Source organism: Esox lucius, chromosome 19, assembly GCF_011004845.1.
Source record: "Esox lucius isolate fEsoLuc1 chromosome 19, fEsoLuc1.pri, whole genome shotgun sequence".
Classification (NCBI taxonomy): domain Eukaryota; kingdom Metazoa; phylum Chordata; class Actinopteri; order Esociformes; family Esocidae; genus Esox; species Esox lucius.
In genome coordinates, this window is record NC_047587.1 from 9,697,988 (window position 1) to 9,722,661 (window position 24,674).

Genomic DNA, 24,674 nt, shown 5'->3' on the forward strand with positions numbered 1-24,674 from the left:
ATACCTGGTAATGAACCTGGGCTTCATGTGTGATGGGTTAGATCAGATCCATGGCGTTTCCCTGGAACTCTTTTGTCTTTCGTCCGCAGTTTTCTCTGTGTGATGAAAAGCGGGTGGTTTTGTTGCGTCCTTGGTTTCTGTGGGACACAAGGGGCCCTTCAGCTGTGTCGCACATGGGACACTCAAACCCTCAGCTTCATCCCATGAGAGCAACGCGGAGTCCATGGCTAGCTTCCGTAATCCCGCTACCTCAGTGACATTTAGTCCGGTTTGTCCTGGATCCCCCAGGCGACCTGTGAAAGGCTTGTAGGGGATGGAAAGAGACAAATCCGATGAGAGAGGAAGAAGAACGAAAGTGGGAGAAGAGTGAAGAGATGTGCTGACAGCAGCACAATATGTGGAAGAGCTAAGGAAGGGGGGGGGTCAAATACGCAGAAATGAACCAGAAAAAGAAAATGAGTCTCAGCCCATTACCGACAGCATCCGAGTCTCATGCCAAGCATAGAAAAGAACAAGGCTTGTGTACAGAGGGAAAGACGGAAGCACACAGGACATTTTGCAACCCAAGGGGATCAGGTGTGGGCGGTGGGTAGAGTGTTAAACAAAGGTGAATGGATAAAGAACGGTGACTTGTGGTGAAAATGTAGTTCATCCTACCTGAAGATGTCATCTAAAAATAGAAGTGTGTGTGTGTGTGTGTCTGTGTGTGTAGTTGCTGGTACATTGTGCACCTGTATCCGTATCTGTTCGAGGGGGGGGGGGGACGACATCTGACAGTTGCACAACCTAGTTTAGGAACTAGCAGGATGTCAATGAGCTAGGTGATTGCTGAGTGGAATGTGGGTGTTGCCAGGACATGGCGTTTCTGCTTCAGCAGCCCTTAACCTCTCATAATGACAGCCTTATATCGCTTTCTCCCTCTGTCTTTCTCTCTCTGTTTTTCTTTTGTCTTCTCTGTTTTCTATATTCTCTCTCTCTTCATTTCCCTCTAACCTCTCAAATCTCTTTTTCTCCCCCCCTCTCTTTCTCTCCTTCCCCCAGACGGGGAGTGCGTGGCTGAATTTGGTATGACAGGGGGGTTAGGTGGGACCAGCTGGAGGTGCAGCTGGCTAAGGCACTTGACTGACGGGCTGGTGGAGCCTCTGGGTGGCTGGCAGGACATTCCTTGGCTGGTGGCTTGTTACCGGCTCCTGCAAACTGAGTTCGACAGCCAAACTGTGTTTCTTGAGACTGCTTCGGTGAACTGACTCCTGGGTGCGTTGCGATGTGAGGCAGTGTGCGTAGTGCTTTGGGACACACCCTGGTGGGCTCAGGCCTTTAAGGGTGGGAGTAGGAGTTTCTGCTTCCTTGGCCAGACTTCTCACAGAAATGTTAGTCAGAGCTGCTGCATCGTCATCTTGTCTAAATGGGCATTATGATGAAGTTTTGGATTTGTAATATTAGAAAATGTCGGCTGTAATACAGTTTTGTTGCCTAATTACATGAAATGCGTGCAAATCCGTGGCATTGGGTTGATTGCCAACATGGCTATTTATCTTCCGTTGCAATTAGAAGCTGTCCCGTGTGCATGCTTCTGTAAAGTGAACTGAAATGTACCATACTCTCGTTCTGCAAGCGTCTCTCTTCTGTTGAATTCTGCTTGAGCAGAATTAAAGAGACTGGAGAGTTCATTGGAGACACTGCTGTTAAGTGTTCTGAAAAGGAGAGACCGTAGGGAGATCTGTTTGTAATTTTTGACGTCGGTGGGGTGAAATGTTGGTTTCTTGAGGAGGGGAGCTTTTTTTCGTGCTTCAACATACTAACCAAAAAGATTTTTCATACTTTTCACTGCTTATTTTCATACTGTGCCACATTTGCTTTGTTTTTCTGTTCTCAGATTTCTGTACAAAAAAAAAGAAACATTTGCTATTGGACACATTATTTTAAATACTTTCAAAAGCTGGTCTTACTTTAGGTACAGTGACCATTGTTCAAATTTTTAGGGTGCTTTTCCGCATCAAGGCTGCCTCACAGATTGCTCAATTTTGCCCGAATCCAACAGAGGCTGACGGGTTTGGCCTGTATTCTAAAGGATGTATTCTGTCAGCTGAAATGGCGGGGGCAGGTTTGGCACCGAAGTACCGATGAATTAAAGTTATAATGACATCAACAAAGAAAGTATGGTTTTTGCGCAACCCAAGCCTTTTGCTCCATTATAATTTTGTACTCTTCATAGCTGGTTTTAGTTAACACTACTGTGTTATATTGTACTGAAAATAGCTTATTAATAATACCTATACTATTTGTTTATTTGGACTGGTGGTTGTTATTTGGGAAGGTTTTACCTCTAGCTGCAAGTTGAATAATGAAAGATGACACGTAAAAAGCAGCCGTAGTCCGCTGTGTCCAGACTAAAATCTGGTGAGTGTGTGAAGTCAGTACTAAAGGATTGGTGCTATAAGAGAGCTTTGCTTATCATGTGGGTAGCCATTAAATAATCAGTTTGTCATAATTTGATATTTGCCAAATTATGTTTAGTCTTATGGCTTGGGGGTAGAAGCTGTACTTGGGTAATCTTACAGTGTGTGGCTTTAGGTCATGTGTCTGACTGTGTCAGGAAATTCCTATGACAATGCCTGGTGTAGAGGTTGTGGATGGTATGGAGCTCGGCCAAGATGATAAAGTCACACCGCCCTCTGTAGTGCCCTGTGTCCAGTAACCACACCAAAAAGTGATGCAGCTGGTCCAGACGCCTTCTGAGGTTCTCAGGGGCCAAATCTCTTCAGCCTGCTAAACTGTGACACGGGATTGCCTGTGGTGTTATTAGTGAAAATGATTGACCGCTGGCCAAGAAACAGGTCAAGGAACAGGGAGGAACGAGGGAGGTGTTTGACAAGTCATTTATACTGGCTATTCCAACACGATCAGAAATGCTCAAATTAGTCAGCATTTTAACCCCAGTGTTGTGATGGCAGTTGCTTGCCCGAAAGCTGATTAGAATTGGGATGTTACGCCATTCTGCAAACTTGGACTGAGTTCAGTTTTCGGGTGTCTATATCTGTTGCCTGTTTATTATTCAGTCTGACAAGTAGTTGCGCATGTTATGACATCCTTATGAGTAGCTACAGTGTATCTGCATATCTTTAGGGTTGTAGGAAGCCTTGCTAGATCAACATGATAATTTTACTTAGGAGCTCCTTGATTCTGAGTACCTAATACAAGCTAACAACATTGGCTAACTTACTCATTGGCTAGCTTGCTCATTGGCTAGCTAACTCGTTGGCTAGCTTGCCCATTGGCTGCCTTGCTGTTAAATTCCACCTTCATTCCTTACCTCATAAGCAGATTTATACACCGATCAGCCATAACATTATGATCACCTGCCAAATATTGTGTAGGTTCCCCCTTTGCTGCCAAAACAGCCTTGACCAAATCGGGGCATGGACTCCACTAGACCTCAGAAGGTGTGCTGTGGTGTCTGGCACAGAGACGTTAGCAGCCGATCCTGCTGCTAAATCCTGTAAGTTGCGAGGTGGGGCCTCCATAGATCGGACTTGTTTGTCCAGCACATCCCACAGATGCTCAGTCGGATTGAGATCTGGAGAATTTGGAGGTCAAGTCAACACCTTGAACTTGTTGTTGTGTTCCTGATACCATTTCTGAACCATTTTTGTTTTGTGGCAGGGCGCATTATCCTGCTGAAAGAGGCCAATGCCATCAAGGAATACCGTTGCCATGAAAGGGTGCACATGGTCTACATAAATACTCTGGTAGGTGGTACGTATCAAAGTAACATACACATGAATGGCAGGACCCATAGTTTCCCAGCAGAACATTGCCCAAAGCATCACACTGCCTCCGCCGGCTTGCCTCCTTCCCGCAGTGCATCTTGGTGCCATGTGTTCTCCAGGTAAGCGACACACACGCACCCGGCCATCCACGTGATGTAAAAGGAAACATGATTCATCAGACCAGGCCACCTTCTTCCATTGCTCTGTGGTCCAGTTCTGATGATCACATGCCCATTGTAGGCGCTTTCGGTCGTGGAAAGGGCACCCTCACTGGTCTGTGTCTATGCAGCCCCATACGCAACAAACTGAGATGCACTGTGTGTTCTGACACCTTTCTATCAGTACCAGCATTTACCTTTTTAACAATTTGAGCTACAGTAGCACATCTGTTGGATCGGACCACACAGCCCAGCCTATTGCTCCCCACGTGCATCAGTGAGCCTTGGTCGCCCATGACCCTGTCGCCGGTTCACCGCATTACCTTCCTTGGACCACTTTTGATAGGTACTGACCACTGCAGACCAGGAACACGCCATGAGGGCTGTAGTTTTGGAGATGCTCTGACCCAGTCGTCTAGCCATCATAATTAGGCCCTCTTCAAGTCGCTCAGATCCTTACGCTTGCCCATTTTTCCTGCTTCTAACACATCAACTTTGAGGACAGAACGTTCACTTGCTGCCTAATATATCCTAGATTATCAGTGTTATTCACTTCACCTGTCAGTGGTCATAATGTAATGGCTGATTGGTGTTCCTAACATGCAAGCGATCAGATTCCGTTTCAACAGCACCAGAACCAACTCATCCCACTTCTCCCCATCCCATGGGGTATCCAGCAATTTATATTAGTCATTGGAGCTTCGATAGATCATCATTCTTGAATCTCGTCCCCGTTTAAGAGTGGGAAAATCTAGTGACTCATGCATTGGATCACTATGTGAATGATTCAATGATGACTTCTAACAAATTCATAGAGTTGAGCTTGTATAGCTGCTATATATAAAGAACAAAACCGCAATATACAGTAGTTTGAAACTTATTTGGAGCAATTATCTTTATTGTAGTTGAGTTGTTCCAGTAGATAAAAACTGTGTTTGTGAGGAAGCAATAGCAGTAGTTTCCCTGTCGCTGGCCTGCGTGGTGTGCATTAGAATAGTGTTTTCACTTTTTGGGAAAAATGTCCCTATGTGGGACCACAAGATTCCCAGGGGTGAGTTTCAACAAACGCTGTTCCAACATGTTGCACATTTTAATTCCCATAGAAGCGGCCGAACATAGCGATATTTTAGTCTTCTTGGCTTGGCTTGATATAAATTGTCCTTACCCTCGTCTCTCCTCCACACACACACACACACACACACACACACACACACACAACACACACACAGAGACCCGAAGGAAGGTTGGAATAATAAAGTACCCGGTGAGGGAGTGCTGTGACATCATCCTCTGGACGAGGGGTTGAGGCCGCGGGGAGGAAAGGTTGGCCGGCAGCAGCTGAATTTAATTTCCTGCCCCTCGTTCTCATCCGCCTGGTAGTGCCATTCTAATGGCTTCCTGCTCTGATGCATGACAGCCCTGCCCGCTGCCCGCCCTCCGACGACAACCCAGCCCTCGTCTGGGTCTGACACACTGACACTCAGTCACGTATTTGCCACAGCCACGCTACTTTCTACAGACCTACACATCTGACCTGGACCCAGAGCTGTCTGGACACTGCAGCCCACACACTGGGTCTGGCTGTGTTCTGGGCTACTCCTCCCCTCCACACACGCTGGGTCTGGCTGTGTTCTGGGCTAGTCCTCCCCTCCACACACACTGGGTCTGGCTGTGTTCTGGGCTAGTCCTCCCCTCCACACACGCTGGGTCTGGCTGTGTTCTGGGCTAGTCCTCCCCTCCACACACGCTGGGTCTGGCTGTGTTCTGGGCTACTCCTCCCCTCCACACACACTGGGTCTGGCTGTGTTCTGGGCTACTCCTCCCCTCCACACACGCTGGGTCTGGCTGTGTTCTGGGCTATTTCTCTCATCCCCCTTCTTCTTCTACTCATTTGGCTTCTCATATTTCTCTGTGCTCTTCTTAGTAATTTGTTTCCTCCTCCTCCCAAAACGAAGCAGAAACGTGTGTGTGTGTATATAGGTTATTTGGTCGTATGTGATCCTGATGTGGATGTCGTTGGCTGGGAAGTGCATCTCACGGTGTGATAAAGACAGCACAGCAGCCACTGACACGTCGTATGAGTCATTCCCTCCCTTTCAGTCATCACATTATTACCCCGTTGGAGCTCATCTTAAAGCGCTGTAGAAAGACAACCCTGTGTGTGTGTGTGTGTGTGTGGATGCTATTTTTTGGATGCTTCAAGAGGCTGTGTTATTGTAGAACAATTCCACACGAGTCCCATCCAGACAGACGGGTCATACCGCATTCTCTTCGCTTGACAACCATGGCCCGCATCCTCTTTGCTTGACAACCATGGCCCGCATCCTCCTCGCTTGACAACCACGGCCTGTCAAGAGGTGTGCCGTTTCGGACCCGGGTCACAGCCACACTGACACAGCTATTCAACTTCTGCTGCTATCGGACATTCAGCAACAACACAACCCACCCACGGCTGCCCAGAAGCCTGTTTCTTTAACCTTTGACCCTCTGACCTCTGGTCAACAGCTGAAACGGTTAAAAGAAGAAATTGAAACAACAGTGTGGAATCTTTTGAGAGATGCTATTTTTAAATATGATGTTCAGTAAACTGCCTTCACGACCTTGACCTCTGTTTTCGATATGGTGAACCATAACAGACATTTTAAGTATATCAGTATCAGAAATGATGACCGCTATATGCAGCGTTTTAAAATGACTTATCGAACATTAATCGGTTAATCAGTGTATCATTTTTAACACCCAAATGTATTTGTTGTCATTTATTTCTGTGAGCCTCTATTTTATTATTTTATGACTTCAATACGCAGACTTGATTGGCTGAAAGGGTGGACTAAAGCCAAACCCCCTCCTGGTCTATTATAATCCAATCAGCCTTGTGAGATAATACAATTAGCCCAAAGTGCTTTTTAAATAGCTCCAACACAAAAAGTGCATTGTCGTGAATTTGAACACTTTGTGTTATTTCAACCTCAGTGTTGAAAAATTATTTTATTGAAGTTTTTTTGATTGCATTCAACCCAAACATGTAACTATTATGGATCAGGTGTTACGTGTCATAGTTGCACCAATCCCATTCTTTGAACAATGCCTGTCTGACCACTGCCAGCTAAATATAACACACGAACAAAAACAGCAATTGCAGTTCCACCCAAACAGGTGGCTCTGAAGAGCTCTCGGTTGCCACGGTTATTCAGCAGCGCTCGTGTCCGCATCGAGACTCGTCCGATAGGATGACCTCTTAAAGGTCTTACAGGAATAATTAACGTAGGGGTTGCTTCTCATGTCGGTGAGTGACGAGCGATAGCCTAGTAGTCGACATCCTACCCTGGTTGCGCTAACTGTTATTGCACTCCAACCAACCCGAGGTTATATCGCTGTACCAACAGTACCGCATCCAACAAAGGGCAGAGGCGTATTATGCTGTTACATGATAACAAATGAATCCCAACAGCATACAGTCGTGCTCAAAGATTTGCATACCCTTGGAGAATTGGTAATGTATGTACTGATCGATTTTAGCGGTTACATATAGTGGTTAAATAATAGAGAACCCGCACAAATCAAGGGAGAAAATACATTCTGTATTTATTGGAATAATGCAGCAGAGTTGTCCTGTTTTAATGAATGTGCAAAAAGTTCTCACTGTAATGCTGGTTACGAGCTAATATATACAGCTCTGGAAAAGATTAAGAGACCACGGCAAATTGAACGCTTCTGTTCCTCACTCAAAACCTTCCTTTTTTGACTTTTTTGGGAAGGCAAGAAAAGGGTGCAGTGGTCTCTTAATTTTTTCTGTAGCTGTACATTGAAGAGCGTGTCTACCTAGCAAAGATCATGATTCCAGGACTGTTACCCCCATCCCAGATGGTCAATGTAAACATTCCTGTGGTTTTCAGAGCACAACCTACAGAGAGATAATCTAAACACAGATGTTTCTGTTGTTCTCATTATCTAGGCGCATTCACTACCAATGAAACGTATATTCATACTGTCTTAATACTGTGTGAATACTTAATTATTAAAGCTCAGATTGCACAGTACCATATGTAAAGAAAACATGAGTGAGCAGGCAAAACACGTGTCTCTTATTTCTTATGGTATTCACATTCAACTGTAGGTCATAAGAGAATGGCACAATCATAATCTCCCCATAGTGGCTTGATTATATTAAGGTCAGGAGACTGTGATGGCCACTCCAGAAACTTTTTCTGCTCTAACCACTGGAGGGTCAACTTGGCCTTGTGCTTAGGGTCATTGTCATGCTGGAAAGTCCAAGAGCGTCACATGTGCATTTTTCGTGCAGAAGAAAGCTCATTTTTGTTCAAGTAATCGTCGTATTGTGCTCCTTGAAATAACCACACCGTCTTTTTCCAAAGCAGCCTGTATTTCTCCTGGGGTTACCTTTGGGTTTTTCTTTGTATCCTAAATAATTCTTCTGGCAGTTTTGGCTGAAATCTTTCTCGGGCTACCTGACCTTGGCTTGGTACTGACTGGCATTTGCAAGGCTTTGGATATCCTTTTATATCTTTTTCCATCTTTATAAAGTTCCATTACCTTGTTACGCAGGTCTTTTGACAGTTCTATTCTGCTCCCCATGGCTCAGTATCTAGCCTGCTCAGTGGATCCACGTGAGAGCTAACAAACTCATTTACTATTTATACACAGACACTAATTGCAATTTAAAAAGCCACAGGTGTGGGAAATGTACCTTTAATTGCCATTTTCACCTGTGTGTGTCACCTTGTGTGTCTGTAACAAGGCCAAACATTCAAAGGTATGTAAACTTTTGATCAGGGCCATTTGGGTGGTTTCTGTTATCATTATGATTTAAACAGGAGTCAAACAACTACGTGATAAAGAATGGCATATAATCACTATCCTTCATCAAAAGACTGTTTCTTTGCATGATCAGTCATATTTTCAAAATCAATGCCAACATTTCACAATTTCTGCCAGGGAATGCAAACTTATGAACACAACTGTACATCACTCAGCTCATATTTTTAGTAGCCTATGCAGGAATCTGTCTTTAATCAGTCAACATCATTGCACTGGCCCAGAGCTTTAGATTTCTTAGCATGATGCTGGCGCATAGATTTGTTTACACATTAATTGACTGGCCCATAGATTTGTTTACATATTAATTGACTGGCCCATAGATTTGTTTACACATTAATTGACTGGCCTATAGATTTGTTTACACATTAATTGACTGGCCCATAGATTTGTTTACACATTAATTGACTGGCCTATAGATTTGTTTACACATTAATTGACTGGCCTATAGATTTGTTTACACATTAATTGACTGGCCTATAGATTTGTTTACACATTAATTGACTGGCCCGTAGATTTCTTTACACATTAATTGACTGGCCCGTAGATTTTCTAACAAATTACTTGACTATCCCATAGATTCCTTATGACATTACTTGACCCATTGTTAAAATATAATTGATAAATGTCACCTTGTCCTATTGATATTTCCACAGTTATCATGAGGGGCAGTGTTTGGTGGATATGCCACACAGCTGTTCAACGTTTGCAGAGCTCACACTCCAGCATTGGTGGCTATAGGCAAGACAGGCAAAACCACCTCCCAGAATAAGCCTAGCACCCCCAAATATCCTTTGATATTTTTTGTATTTATTTTTTGGTAATGCAAAATTACCAAGGGTGGGAATGCTACCTACCAAGGGTGGAGGGTGCAGGTACTGCTTTGAAAACAAACGATTTAACTGTCTACTGCCTAGTCTTTTAAAACCAAGCCCAACAGGAAATACAGCTCTCTGAGACGCATTTGTCTCCTGACTAACTTCCTCTAAAAAGGTGATGGTGGAAAGCTGTGGCTTGCCCAACACAGGAAATGGCCTACTTTACCAGGTCACTATATTTTTTTTTATCACAGCAGCAAACCAGTTATTCAGAACCTACGCTGTACATCAAAATGGCACCATATTCCCTATACTATTTAGTGAATCGATATTTATTGTGATTCCAACGATTCTGTATGTCCATATCTATATTTATCACCACAATTCTGTATGTCCATATCTATATTTATCACCACAATTCTGTATGTCCATATCTATATTTATCACCACAATTCTGTATGTCCATATCCAAATGTATCACCATAAACCGTGTCCATATCCATATTTATCACCATAAAAGTGCAAAGCCTTTATCAAGGTCATGAACAGGGTTTTGGTCAGGGGAAGGGGATGGTCACTGCTTGATTCTGTGGTGAGCATGCCATTTTTTTTGTGGATCTTAAGAAAAGCTTTTAGATGTAACAACTAGACCGTTTTTGCATGCTGGCAGTGGCCGACAGATTTTGCTGTTTAATGTCATGGTACATGACAGAGTCAGTGACGCTATTCATTGTAAAAAGGTTCCCAGGGCCTTTGAAAGCAGAACAGCCCCACAACATCACATATCCTCCATCCACACATTGGGGATTGGATTTTGCATTAGCAACCCTCTTTCAAAGCCCAACACAATTCTGGTGTTTGTGGGTGAAAAACTCCTGTGTCTTTCCTCTTACAAGAACCCCTGGCATGCTCACTGGGGTGGCCCAGTCACAAAGCTTCATATCTTGTTGCGTTTTCAGTAAAAAAAAATCTACTCTAATGTTGTCAGCTGTATGGATTGCCTTACAGGCAATACACATTTTTCCTCATACTTGTTTAAAAAAATTGTGGCTAACACCAAGTTTGTATTAATACATGATTCTTATAAGCCAATCAGAGTTCCTCATTCTTGCATAGTTTGTTGGCTAGTTAAGAAAATAGATTTGAACTTTACACTTTACAAATTTGTCTTCAGCAAGTGAAATGCATGATCGATTGGGTTGAGATCATGTGACTGACTCGACCATAGGGGATTATTCCACTTTGGTGCCTTAAAAAAAACACCTGAGTTGCTTTCGCAGTATGTTTTGTTCCATCTGTAAAGTGAAGCGCCGTCCAATCAACTTAGACGAATTTGGCTGAATCTGAACAGACAAGATATACCCCTATACACTTCAGAATTCATTCAGCTGATTCTGTCTTCTGTCAGATGATCAATAAACACTAGTGACCCATTGCCACTGGAAGCCATGCATGCACATGCCATCACACTGCCTCCACCGTGTTTTACAGATGATGTGGAATGCTTTGGATTACGAGCCTCTCCCTAGCCTTCTTTATACAGTTCTTCCCATCATTATGGTACAGGTTGATCTTAGTCCCATCTGTCCAAAGAATGCAGTTCCAGAACTGGGCCGGCTTTTTCCAGATGCTTTTCGGCAAATTCTAATCTGGTCTTTCTATTCTTGAGGCTTATAAATGGTTTGCACCTTGTGTTGAACCTTCTGTACTTGCTCTCATGAATTCTTCTCTTTATGGTAGACTTGGATAATGATATGTCTACCTCCAGGAGACCACCTGGCCTAGGATATTTGCGGACCACCTGGCCTAGGATATTCAAGTGCAAGACTAACAGTACACAGTACAAAATAAATAATGTAAGACAAAACATGTAAAGAACATTATCACAAATCAGATATAGGTGAAAAAAATGTAATTTGTGGGTTTGCTCGCCCCACGTTTCTTTTCATGACGTCCCCCTATAAACATAAAGGCAAACAGAGCACAGAGGAGTACATCGGAGCGCCTCTCCCAACCCATTTACTGATGGGGAAGATAACATCTCCTTGTCACCGGATGCCTTGTAGCGCTGATGTAAAGCCATTAGTCAACCTCAGAGTACAAGGAAATCCTTATTGAAATCAAAGGCGGCATTAGCTCTTATGACGCCCACCCGGTGGCTGTTTTATAAACAGTTGAACACGCGTACATGCTCGCACGCACACGCACGCACACGCACGCACACGCACGCACACGCACGCACGCACACGCACGCACATGCACGCACACGCTACTTTCAGCAACTCAGTCTTATGGGGATCCACAGTGAGGTGGTTCGTGGTAGTTCGTCACAGTTAGGACCTATTCACATTGACAACATTTCAATAACATGTAAATAATATAAAATACACTTTTCTATTAAATTTGCATTGCAAATGTAAAGGTATAGGGCAAACTTAGCTTGGTGATAGACCAACACCCAAAGCCCAGCGCCTAAATCTGATCTAAGCTAAAGTGGTCAAACCTATTAGCTAGTCAGCTAAAGTCGACGAAGCAAGTCGCTGAGTGCAAGCCACTCAAAATGTATATAAAACAAAATGGGACAGGGATGTAGCTAACCAGCAAGGAACACGGTTTTGGTCTTTGCATGTGAAAACCAACACGTCAAATAACACTATTCAATACGTCAAAAATGCTATGAATTTGACGAGTCAAATCAAATAACACACTGGCCGTATGTATAGTGAAGTTCATCAGAATTTGGACAGTGACAAGATTGCTTTTTTGTGCTCTGTACTCAAGCACAACGAATTTGAAATAGAAAAATAACAAAAACACTGAAGTGCAGACTGAGATTAAATGAGGGCATTTACATCCATAAACTGTGAACTAGATAGGAATTACATTCATTGTAATCCCCCCCATTTTAAGGGCCAATTTAGTAGTTAGACAAATAAACATCATACAAACATTGTTGTATTGATTATGTGGTAGCAAATCCGTCGCATTTGATGACTGCCTAAAGTCTGTGATCAATAACCATCACCAGATACTGGGTTTCTTCCATTGTGATGCTCTGCCAAACCCGTGCTGTAGCTACAGTGGGGAGAACAAGTATTTGATACACTGCCAATTTTGCAGGTTTTCCCACTTAAAAAGCATGTAGAACCAAGTGGATTTTCCCACTAAAAAAATCCAGAAAATCTATTTGTATGATTTGTAAGTAATTGATTTGCATTTTATTGCATGACATGAGTATTTGATACATCAGAAAAGCAGAACTTAATATTTGGTACAGAAACCTTTGTTTGCAATTACAGAGATCATACTTTTCCTGTAGTTCTTGACCAGGTTTGCACACACTGCAGCAGGGATTTTGGCCCACTCCTCCATACAGACCTTCACCAGATCCTTCAGGTTTTGGGGCTGTCGCTGGGCAATACCAACTTTCAGCTCCCTCCAAAGATTTTCTATTGGGTTCAGGTCTGGAGACTGGCTAGGCCACTCCAGGACCTTGAGATGCATCTTATGGAGCCACTCCTTAGTTGCCCTGGCTGTGTGTTTCGGGACGTTGTCATGCTGGAAGACCCAGCCACGACCCATCTTCAATGCTCTTATTGAGAAAAGTAGATTGTTGGCCAAGATCTCGCGATACATAGCCCCATCCATCCTCCCCTCGTCCTGTCCCCATTGCAGAAAAGCATCCCCAAAGATTTGTGTTTCCACCTCCATGCTTCACGGTTGGGATGGTGTTCTTGGGGTTGTACTCATCCTTCTTCTTCCTCCAAACACGGCGAGAGGAGTTTAGACCAAAAAGCTCTATTTTTGTCTCATCAGACCACATGACCTTCTCCCATTCCTCCTCTGGATCATCCAGATGGTCATTGGCAAACTTCAGACAGTCCTGGACATGTGCTGGCTTGAGCAGGGGACCTTGCATGCGCTGCAGGATTTTAATCCATGACGGCACAGTGTGTTACTAATGGTTTTCTTTGAGACTGTAGTCCCAGCTCTCTTCAGGTCATTGACCAGGTCCTGCCGTGTAGTTCTGGGCTGATCCCTCACCTTCCTCATGATCATTGATGCCCCAAGAGGTGAGATCTTGCATGGAGCCCCAGACCGAGGGAGACTGACCATCATCTTGAACTTCTTCCATTTTCTAATAATTGCGCCAACAGTTGTTGCCTTCTCACCAAGCTGCTTGCCTATTGTCCTGTAGCCCATCCCTACCTTGTGCATGTCTAAAATTTTATTCCTGATGTCCTTACACAGCTCTCTGGTCTTGGCCATTGTGGAGAGGTTGGAGTCTGTTTGATTGAGTGTGTGGACAGGTGTCTTTTATACAGGTAACGAGTTCAAACAGGTGCAGTTAATACAGGTAATGGGGCTTCTTAAAGAAAAACAAACAGGTGATGAAATACTCATGTCATGCAATAAAGTGCAAATGTATTATTTAAATGTGATATAATGTGATTATCTGGATTTTTGTTTTAGATTCCGCCTCTCACCGTTGAAGTGTACCTATGATAAAAATTACAGACCTCTACATGCTTTGTAAGTAGGAAAACCTGCAAAATTGGCATTGTATCAAATACTTGTTCTCCCCACTGTATATTCAGTTTGTTTGTTATGGGGCATTTTTGCATTCAGTCATCTTCAGCTATTGAAAAGCATGCTCAATTGGATTCAGAAAGGGCGATTTACTTGGCCAGTCAAGAACATTTTACTTTTTCTCCCTGAAGGACACCTTGACTGCTTTAGCAGTATGTTTGGGGTCTTTGTCCTGGGGCAACATTCTTAGTAAAAAATTACACCAACAAAGTTAGTCAAAAGTTTGCTGACATCTATAAATTAGGTCACGATAAAATAAAAAACAACATGGCGGAAAATACTTACAAGAGCAATAATTACGTTGAAATCATCTTCAGCTGAAACAGGACAGTATTTTTGCCCCACACACAATGACAAGGATGTTTTGAGAGGTATTTACACCTATGCAAGAATAAGGAACATTGATTGGCTTTTAAGAATCATGTATTAATAGAAACTTGGTGTTAGCCACAACTTTTAGTAACAAGTATGAGGAAAAATTAGTAATGCCTGTAGGCAGTCTGTCCATACAGCTGACAACATCAGAGTAGATTCTTTTACTTTCCCGATCCAGGAAAACTTCAACAAGATATGAAGCTTTGTGACTGGGCCACCCCAGTGAGCATGCCAGGGGTTCTTGTAAGAGGAAAGACACAGGAGTTTTTCACCCACAAACACCAGAATTGTGTTGGGCTTTGAAAGAGGGTTGCTAATGCAAAATCCAATCCCCAATGTGTGGATGGAGGATATGTGATGTTGTGGGGCTGTTCTGCTTTCAAAGGCCCTGGGAACCTTTTTACAATGAATAGCGTCACTGACTCTGTCATGTACCATGACATTAAACAGCAAAATCTGTCGGCCACTGCCAGCATGCAAAAACGGTCTAGTTGTTACATCTAAAAGCTTTTCTTAAGATCCACAAAAAAATGGCATGCTCACCACAGAATCAAGCAGTGACCATCCCCTTCCCCTGACCAAAACCCTGTTCATGACCTTGATAAAGGCTTTGCACTTTTATGGTGATAAATATGGATATGGACACGGTTTATGGTGATATGGTTTATGGTGATACATTTGGATATGGACATACAGAATTGTACTGAATAGTATAGGGAATATGGTGCCATAGCAACAGGATTTTCCCCTACATTTCAAAAACCGCTCCATTGGAAAGTTTTTCTGAAACAGGTACACAAACATGCATTTACCTAAATGTACCGATACTTCTCACCTATTAAAATAAACATAAAAATATCTCTTACCAAACTCGAGATTCTACAACCAAAGTAACTATAGAAATGCCTTTATTTTGCAATATTTCCCAAACCGCTGCGGTTTAACCCACTTTCCCAGCAAGATAGAGAAGTACAAGTTTTTCATATATTCCACTACTTCTCAGTTATTTAAATCTAAAAAAGTTGTAAAAATATCTCTTACCAAACTCAAAATATTGCAACCACAGTAACCATAGCAACACATTTTTAAGCAGTACTGCCCAGTCCGCAGCCATTTAACCCACTTTCCCCACAAGATAGACAAACAGTATGAGTACTTCATATATTCCTCTACTTCTCAGATATATAAATCTAAATAGAAATCTGTTCAATTTGTTCAGGGGTGCTGTGGATTTTTGCCAGTAGATAGGCATAGACTGTTTGGGTCGGAGTGTGAGTACAACTGCTCTTTCAGAAAAATTGTCTCTCTTCTATCTTTTACTAGCTTTTGGTCCATTAAAGCATAAAATGCCTGAAAATATCTACCATTAGAAAAATGTAAGTCTCCAGAAAAAAAGTAAGAGACCACTGCACCTTTTTCTTTCCTTTCCAAAAAAGTCAAAAAGGAACTCTTTGTTCCTCACTCAAAACTTTCCGTCTCAACTTTTTTGGAAAGGATAGAAAACAGTGCAGTGGTCTCTTGATTTTTTCCTGAGCTGTGTATACGACATAGTCGTACAGAGGCCCATTACCAGCAGCCATCACCCCTGTGTTCCAATGGCATGTTGTGTTTGCTAATACAAGGTTATCATTTTAAAAGGCTAATTGATAATTACAACACCCTTTTCCAATTATGTTTGCACAGCTGAAATCTGTTGTGCTGATTTAAGAATCAATAAAACTGGCCTTCTTTAGACTAGTTGAGTGTCTGGAACATCAGCAATCGATTATAGGCTCGAAATGGCCAGATAAAAAACGCTTTCTTCTGAAAATTGTCAGTCTACTCTTTTTCTGAGAAATAAAGGCTTTTTCATCTGAGAAATTGCCAAGAAACGGAAGAACTAATTCGATGTTTACTGCTCCCTTCACAGAACAGTGCAAACTGGCTCTAACCAGAATCGAAAGAGGAGTGGGAGGCCCCGGTGCACAACTGAGTAAGAGGACAAATACATTAGAGTGTCTAGTTTGAGAAACAGATGCTTCACAGGTCCTCAACTGACTTCATTAAATAGTACCAACAAAACACCAGTCTCAACGTCAACAGTGAAAAGGCATCTCCATGATGCTGGCCTTCTAGGCAGAGTTGCAAAGAAAAAGACATATCTCAGACTGGCCAATAAAAAGAAAAGATGAAGATTGGCAATTATTAAACGCCATGCCATACACTGTGGACAGCGCTTGATTTAGCCAGTTGCAGCCTACCCCAGGACAATGACCCAAAGCAGAGCTCCAAACTATGCAAGAACTATTTAGGGGAAAAGTCAGCTGGTATTCTGTCTATAATGGAGTGGCCAGCACAGTCACTGGATATCAACCCTATTGAGCTGTTGTGGGAGCAGATTGACTGTATTGTATGCCCATCAAGCCCATCCCATTTGTGGGAAGTGCTTCAGGAAGCATGGGGTGAAGATCCAGATTACCTCTTCAGATTACCTCAAAAAATTGACAACTAGTATGCTAAAGGTCTGCAAGGCTGTAATTGCTGCAAATGGAGGATTCTTTGACGATAGAGAAGGACAAAATTATTATTTTAATTAAAAAATTGTGTTTCTAACCTTGTCAATGACTATATTTCCTATACATTTTTCTGTTTTCTATTCAAACTCATTTCATGTATGTTTTCATGGAAAACAAGGAAGTTTTAAGTGACCCCAAACTTTTGAACAGTAGTTCTTAGCTGTGGTGTCTTATGTATCCCTTTTGCACACACTGAAGAAATACCCTCTTCTTCTTGCTGTTGTTGACTTCTACTAGCGATTTCTCCTTCGCTTTGTGATTGTCTCAGAGATGGCTTCTAGTGATTTGACAAAATGTGCCTTGAAGCGCTAGACACAAAAATTTTGTTTTTAAATCCTGTTTCTCTTGTGACTCCATTGCTGGATAAGGCAACACCTAATTTGAAAAACTTTTCTAGGTCCAATTTGAGCGTATTTAAAATTAAAAAGGTATTTAGTCCATTCTAACTTCACAAAATAATGCATGTTTTAATAATTTCACAGCCTGAGTTCGTTCATTTATACCAAAAACACCCACATCCAAAACACATTTTAACTATGTTGGTAACTTTCCATATTAGCCATCCAAATCCACTAGAGGAAGTGAGAAATCCTTTCGTAATGTCACTTAAAAACAACAACCCTGTAATACGTTATGCCCTGTATAACCCAGGCAATAGGCGGGAAACCATATAGAATTTCCTTTGATTGGCCCGTTGTTTCTCTTCTCAGGCCATTCTGCTGGAGTAACTCATACATATGGGAATTTGTCCAGAAGAGCATGGCTAGTGGCTTGTGAACGCAGGGGTGTGGATCTGGTTGTTGGCATTCATCGGGTACGCCACAGACTCTAGATGCCCACTACAGTAGCATGACCATATATAGCCTGAAGTTGATGCCAGTAGCAAAGATTGCAGCCAATTAATACAAAATGAATGTAATAACCTAATATTGGGATACATGGAAATCAGTTTCTCAGAATGGACTCTGTATATGAGCATTTTATCTAATATTAGTGCAGCCATTCGCTTTAGTAGTAATAACAGTGGCCACAGTAACAAAGTGAGATCAGACACTGGTACAGTAACAAAGTGAGATCAGACACTGGTACAGTAACAAAGTGAGATCAGACATTGGTACAGTAACAAAGTGAGATCAGACACTGGTACAGTAACAAAGTGAGATCAGACACTGGTACAGTAACAAAGTGAGATCAGACACTGGTACAGTAACAAAGTGGGATCAGACACTGGTACAGTAACAAAGTGTGATCAGACACTGGTACAGTAACAAAGTGTGATCAGACACTGGTACAGTAACAAAGTGAGATCAGACACTGGTATTAGACATATTGTTTAGTTGTGTTGTATGTGGAAATGCTTCTGCGGTGTCATTAAATCTCCACCAACCTAATGTGCAGACAGCTGAGTTGGCAGAATGCCTCCCACCCCTGATGGCCTTGGTTGCCGTGGCAATGTCTCGCCATTACACGTGAATTGGCTAAGGTGTGTGTGGTACAGTGATAAACACATGGACCAGCCTTAAGTATCCCACCACTTAATGTCTGATTACTTTCCAACTTTGTCCACGTGAAGGGAAGAAGAGAACAGAGAGAAAGGAGATGTATGGATGGATGGATGGAAGAAGTTAGGTCTGGGTTGGCTGAGAGTAAATGAGCAGAACAGATGTGACACAGATGTGACCCAGAGGGACTAAAGCGAAAGAGAGGAAAAGAGAGGAGGGAGATAAGATGGGAGAGTATGAGCCCAGTCTGACTCTGCATCCACACACTGACAGCTTTGTTCACCTCTCCAGCACGGACCAGCCCCCCCACCCCCCCACCCCGCTTCGCTCTTTGATGTTAGGACAGTGCACAGGAAGCATGGCCGGAATTGATTCCTCCGTGCATTAACCCTGGAATGTGTGGCCCCCTGGACCTATTCGTCCCTGTCAGTTTCTCCTCTCCCTGGCCCCCTGGACCTATTCATCCCTGTCAGGTTCTCCTCTCCCTGGCCTCCTGGACCTCTTCTTCCCTGTCAGTTTCTCCTCTCCCTGGCCTCCTGGACCTCTTCTTCCCTGTCAGTTTCTCCTCTACCTGGCCTCCTGGACCTCTCCTTCCCTTTCAGTTTCTCCTCTCCCTGTCCCCTTTTGTCTGCCTGGGCAGGAAGCTTGCTAGCACATTGTTTTATCTACGTCCACCATCTCTGTGAGTTGGAGGACTGGAGAACATATCGTCTGGATCTCGGTCTGTGTACTACTGACCTGAAAATAGTGCGTTGGAACAGTGTACCATGGCGAGTTTTGTGGGCGTTGGTTCCCAACTCTGGCCTTCAAGCACAGCTGACATCCATATGGACTTCCTGTAAAAGTTTCCATCCCTGATACTGAACATTCCCAGGATGTGTCTCTGCCATTGAAATGCTCAAATGGCCAAAACTGCTTTCTACAGTACCAGTATTCAGTTCAGACAGAGCGTGATTCTAGATTTATATCCGGGAGTGCATTGAGTGCCCAAACTCACCGGCCATTGGTATGTGTCCCTGTCACACTGCCCCTGACCTAAACAGCACCGCTTTACCTAAGACGCGCTCTCTCTCAGATTTGCATGCTTTTCAAACCAATCACCAGAGGTTTCCACCAGGAGTGTCAAGTTATCTGACAACTACAGCTATGTTTTAAAGTGTTTTTTATTGCTAGGAATTAGGGTTTTATTCCTGCCAAATTCCAGGCGGGCATTTGGATATGACAATGTGTATATTTTCCAATAGTCTATTCTGTTATGCAGTAAACCGTGTCAATTTGAATTCGGTGTGTTGTAATGAGTAGAGGGGTATCAGGGACTGGGTTTTGTGTAGCACATAACACAAAAGTTATCTCCAGGTTGGAACAGATTGTACTAATTGTACTAGCTATAATGATACTTGTTGTCGTATAATGTTTTGGGCAAAGTGTTGATATTGTTACTACCCTGACAATGAGCACATTTTCTGTCACTCTGAAGTTTGAATTTTTATTTGTTTGTATGTTTATTTAAAAATGTTTGGTACCTTTCGAATGTTCTACCCCAAGTTACCCATGCTTCACTGTAGAGTGGTATCTGAGACCAGATCAACTTGCTATGGTATGTCTACTGCAAATCATTCTTTCTATATAATTTGGCCTAATTTTAGGTCACATTTATGACTGTATGTTATCCTCCTTAGCCCATGGTATAAAGCTCTTAAGAGAAAATGGAACATTTCAGGAAATGCGCTTATATTGTACAACCAGTCTAAAATGTAATCTTGAATTCAGCTTAATGATGGAACGTCCACCCCCTTTTTTAATTTAGGAAAGATGCGAAAATGACAGGTTTTGTGATTACGCAAAAGAACAGTTTGAATAGAAACGCATGCTACCTAGTCTTATATATTAATTACATTCCTTTGATTGAAATCTATAAAACACAATAATCTTCAGCCATTTCTTTCTCATCTAACTCATTGACTGCTTTGTCTGATCTGAGAGATACTGGCCAACAGAATGAATCATGTTCCCCAAGTCTCTCGGGCCATAACTACCCAAGGTCTCTTCTCTCTACCTCTCCTCCTTTAGAGTAATCTGCTGAAAAAACATTAGAGGCCTTTTACAGGATGGAAGAGGGCTAAAGCCTGACTAGTCCAGAGTATTATTTTACTGTAAATCATTTATAAGTATTGTATTCCATTGACTGTCTAAAGAAGGTTTTCTGCTTGACTATTTCTCTATTGGGAAACACTATCATTCCGATAAATTCCTGCAGATATTATGGACGTTTGCTGATGTTACAATGTAAAAAAATCCAAAGTTTTGATACTTGAATGCAGATTTAATTGTATTCGATTTAATGAGCAAAGTGTTAATGAGAAAATATATATTTTGTGTTTTAAGCATATTTTTTAAGACCCAGGGAAATATTATAAAAAAGGTGCAAGGGTTTCTGTGTTGAGAGGCGTTTGTGTGGCCTAGCTGTGGCAGGGTATGCTGCATAGGTCCGATTTTCAGAACATTACTCTTTTGGGGGGTTAAGGTCAATGTCACGCCATGCCCTTTTCCATCATCCTCATTGCATTGTAATAACACATCTGAAACCTTGAGTTACTGCTTCTGGTGGGGGTGTCAGTGTCCAAAGAACTAGTGGAAACTGTGTCAAAGTAACATTGGGCCTGAATTAATGCGGTTCCTTGACTGTCCATCTCGCTAATAATCACTCAGCTAAACCCCAGACAACCATCCGGATCATGCTGAAGATTGACTGCGGGCCCTGGGACAGTGTTTATGCTTTGTTAACAGCAGCTTGTAACTACTTCCTCTAGATTGTGGTCCCAAATAACCGGTCTTCGTCGGATTAATGTCTACCACAGATCTTCAAAGGCCAGGTTATCGCAGCCTAATGATTGCCTGTGAGATGCTAACAGTCAGAGACCACCCCCGGTTCGAACTAGGTCAAAACGTCTGTGTACCACCTGTCCATATTTCGTCTGTTGTATGTCCTGCTATGTGTATTAAAAACTAATGAATTTCACCCCACTTCCTCTCCAAGGTCCGGGACGGACCCAGACACGGGTTGCCAGTTCGGGGCGAAACCAACGGCCATGCAAATAGGTTGCCTTCTCGGTGGGTTGCCAGTACCAGCGCCGACCTCAGTGAGGACGTCCACAGTGGAGGACGGGCTTCGGCAGCGAGGTCCCAGTCTGGGCAGGTGGAAGGTGGAGGAAGGAGGGAGCAGGAGGAAGATGAGCAGGGGGTGGCGTACCCGCAGGAGGTGTGCTCTGGCCTCCCCATGAGCTTCACGAGCACCCTGAAAAACATCGTCCAGCAGCTTGACGTCCTCACTCAGGTCAGTCCCGAGCCTCTCCCGGGAACACCCAGACGTCTCATTAGTTGACAAGTTGATTCAGGTGTGCTGGCTCTGGGATGCATCTGATACCTGGTGTCGGTTCGGTTCCCCCGGGAGGCTTGGAAAACCACTGCCTAAACCCAATCGGGCAACCCGAAACCTCTTCCCCCTCTAAACCAATCTGGCAACCCTGTTTCCATTTCCATGTTTCCCGAGGATTGGTGTTCCTTAGAGACTATCAGGAAAGCAGGTGTTGTACCGAGTTTAAGACTTTGACAGAATGATATAGACATAAGGCTTTTACACTGAAACTGTATGTGTGGCTTTTGTTCCCCAGACTGTGTCAGTGTTGGAAGGACGTCTCACCCTGACGGAAGACAAACTGAAGGAATGTCTGCTCAACCAGAGTCACATTCTGCTGCAGGTTCGAAGGCAGGAGGAGGACCGAGATAGAGAGAGGGAGCAAGAGGAGGAGACTGACAGAGAGAGCGAGAGGGAGGACGAGAAGGAGGGGGAGAGTGGATCCTCCCTTGCCTCAGTCTAAGTCATGTCCCCCATCTTCTATCAGTGTGTGTGTGTGTGTGTGTGTGTGTGTGTTTGGGAAGGGTCAGGGGAATCTGGGGGTCCTTAACCTCCACCCTGGTGGTCTTTCTCAGGGGTCAATGACTTAATCAGGATTGAGAGGGCTGGGTGGTTCTCAGATGACTCCCTAAATCCTTCCTCTTTTAAAGACTCTATGGACTTGTGTTACTGTCTGGGTGTCTGCGCGTGTGCGCGCTGTTTTATAGTATCGCTCTACTTCAGTGTGAGTTCTGTGTGATTGTGTGCTCATAGTGTAAGTGAACACTCCTTGGCAGGGCACTATGCACTATTCCTCCATCTTGTGTGCGTGTGTGTGTTTTGCTATGTGTACTTGTACTAGTTTTTATAAGTATCATCTATGCATAATGTTGTTTCCAAATTGTCTCATTATATTTGCTTGTAGCCCCACTTCTGTGTGTAGTGTTTGGGTTACTTTTTATGCATTCTCTTTCACACTGTGAACTGTATTTATACAAATAAATTGAATTGAACTGGCATTTCAGTGATTGGTGGGCAGGTTACTGTACCGTTTAAAGCCCACAAGTATCCAAGATTGCATTCTGTTTCCGTGTGTATCAGAATGATTGCAAGCCTGGAGAGGGGAAAGGAATTGGCATACCAACTTATCTGCTAAATAAGAATGAGGGGGTGTTTTGTTTTGGCATGTATGACTGAAACTGGCTCACATGTATCACTGGAACTGGCTCACTGCTCTTCATTGATGATGTTACTATTGACGGTGGTAAAGATACTACCCATTGCCTCACCTCATTGTCTGCTCATATACTGCCCATTGCCTCACTTCATTTTCTGTTCATATACTGCCCATTGCCTCACTTCAATGTCTTCTCAGATACTGCCCATTGCCTCACCTCATTGTCTGCTCAGATACTCCCCATTGCCTCACTTCATTATCTGCTCAGATACTGCCCATTGCCTCAGTTCATTGTCTTTGTCTGGTCAGATACTGCACATTGCCTCACCTTAGTGGAGGGCATGCTTCATCTTGCAGTAGGACAATTATCCCAAACACAATGCCCTATTTTGTTTTTTGGGGGACAAAAAGTAGAAAAATTCATGACCTGCCAAGTCCATCCCTGGATATGCCTTTTTACTCACTTAAATATGCCTTTTACATGCTGAAGGCAAAATAGCCTCAAAGCAAGTAGGAGTTGAAGATGGCTGTAGTACAGGCCTGGATGTACGCCCAGCTTCTGATGATGTCAGTGGGTTGCTGACTTCAGACAAGCAGTGCATGCAAAGAATGTGACCAAGTCTGACTATGTTATTGTACACAGTGGTAATCTATCCAAATAGTCCTACCACTTCAGGGTGCCAAACCTATCTATGAAACGTGCTGTCATTGCCAAGCGGTTCATCCGATATGGTTCAAATACCCTCAAATTTAAGATGACCTTTTGAACTTTGCAGTCACAGTTCCACTGTGAAGCCAGAGTTGTCTAGTTTACGTTACCCGTGTGACAAAGACTGTCCCAGACCAATTTTGCCCTCTATAAATACATATGTGGTTATCTCTGTACCTACGCAGATGCTTAAGTGTCAGTTCCACTGGTGAAGCCGGAGACATCTTGTTGACATTTCCAGTGTCAGATATGTGGTTAGCACTGTGGTACTGCTCGGCTGGAGTGGCGGAAGCTAAAAAGCCACACGAAGTGGTGCTCTGTGCTGACTCTTGTTTGCTCTCCCTACCACATCCTTCTTTGTGACCCCCAGTTCCCCCTCCTTTTTACATAAAGTGGTACGGCCTTCACAGGGATCTAGTGCTGGGGGTCTGTAGTGGGCTTTGGGATTCGGGAGGAGTGGGGGGGTTTGCTGGGAAGCTACTACAAGGCCTCCGTCCCTCTCTCGCTCTTCAGAGTCCCGCCTCGTCTTGAGCACCTATAGGCTGGAGATCTTCTACCAATCTTCTACCAATAAGACCAACGTTTCGACAGACACGCTGTCTTCATCAGGGTACAATGAAGAACACTGCAAATCACATGCTTTTATAGGGTGTTGTGGGACACACACAGGTGCATGTAATATGTCAAACAGAGAAATGTCCCGCCCGTGTTTCTGTGTGCGGGTGACTTTACACTCACGTGCGTGCGTGTGCATGTAGGGCGTAATATGTGTTTAGAGCAGCATAAGCCC

The 24,674-nt window shown here is 43.4% G+C and overlaps 1 protein-coding gene across 1 annotated transcript in view; it reads left to right on the forward strand.

Moving 5' to 3' along the window:
• Nucleotides 1–23,017, forward strand: part of poc1b (POC1 centriolar protein B) — a 44,010-nt gene extending 20,993 nt beyond the window's left edge. The window contains exons 11-12 of the mRNA XM_010883603.5: nt 21,642–21,938; nt 22,276–23,017. Of these exons, the coding sequence (XP_010881905.2) occupies nt 21,642–21,938; nt 22,276–22,482 (504 nt within the window). The 3' untranslated portion in view covers nt 22,483–23,017. The remainder of the gene's footprint in view (nt 1–21,641; nt 21,939–22,275) is intronic.
• Nucleotides 23,018–24,674: the final 1,657 nt, after the last annotated feature.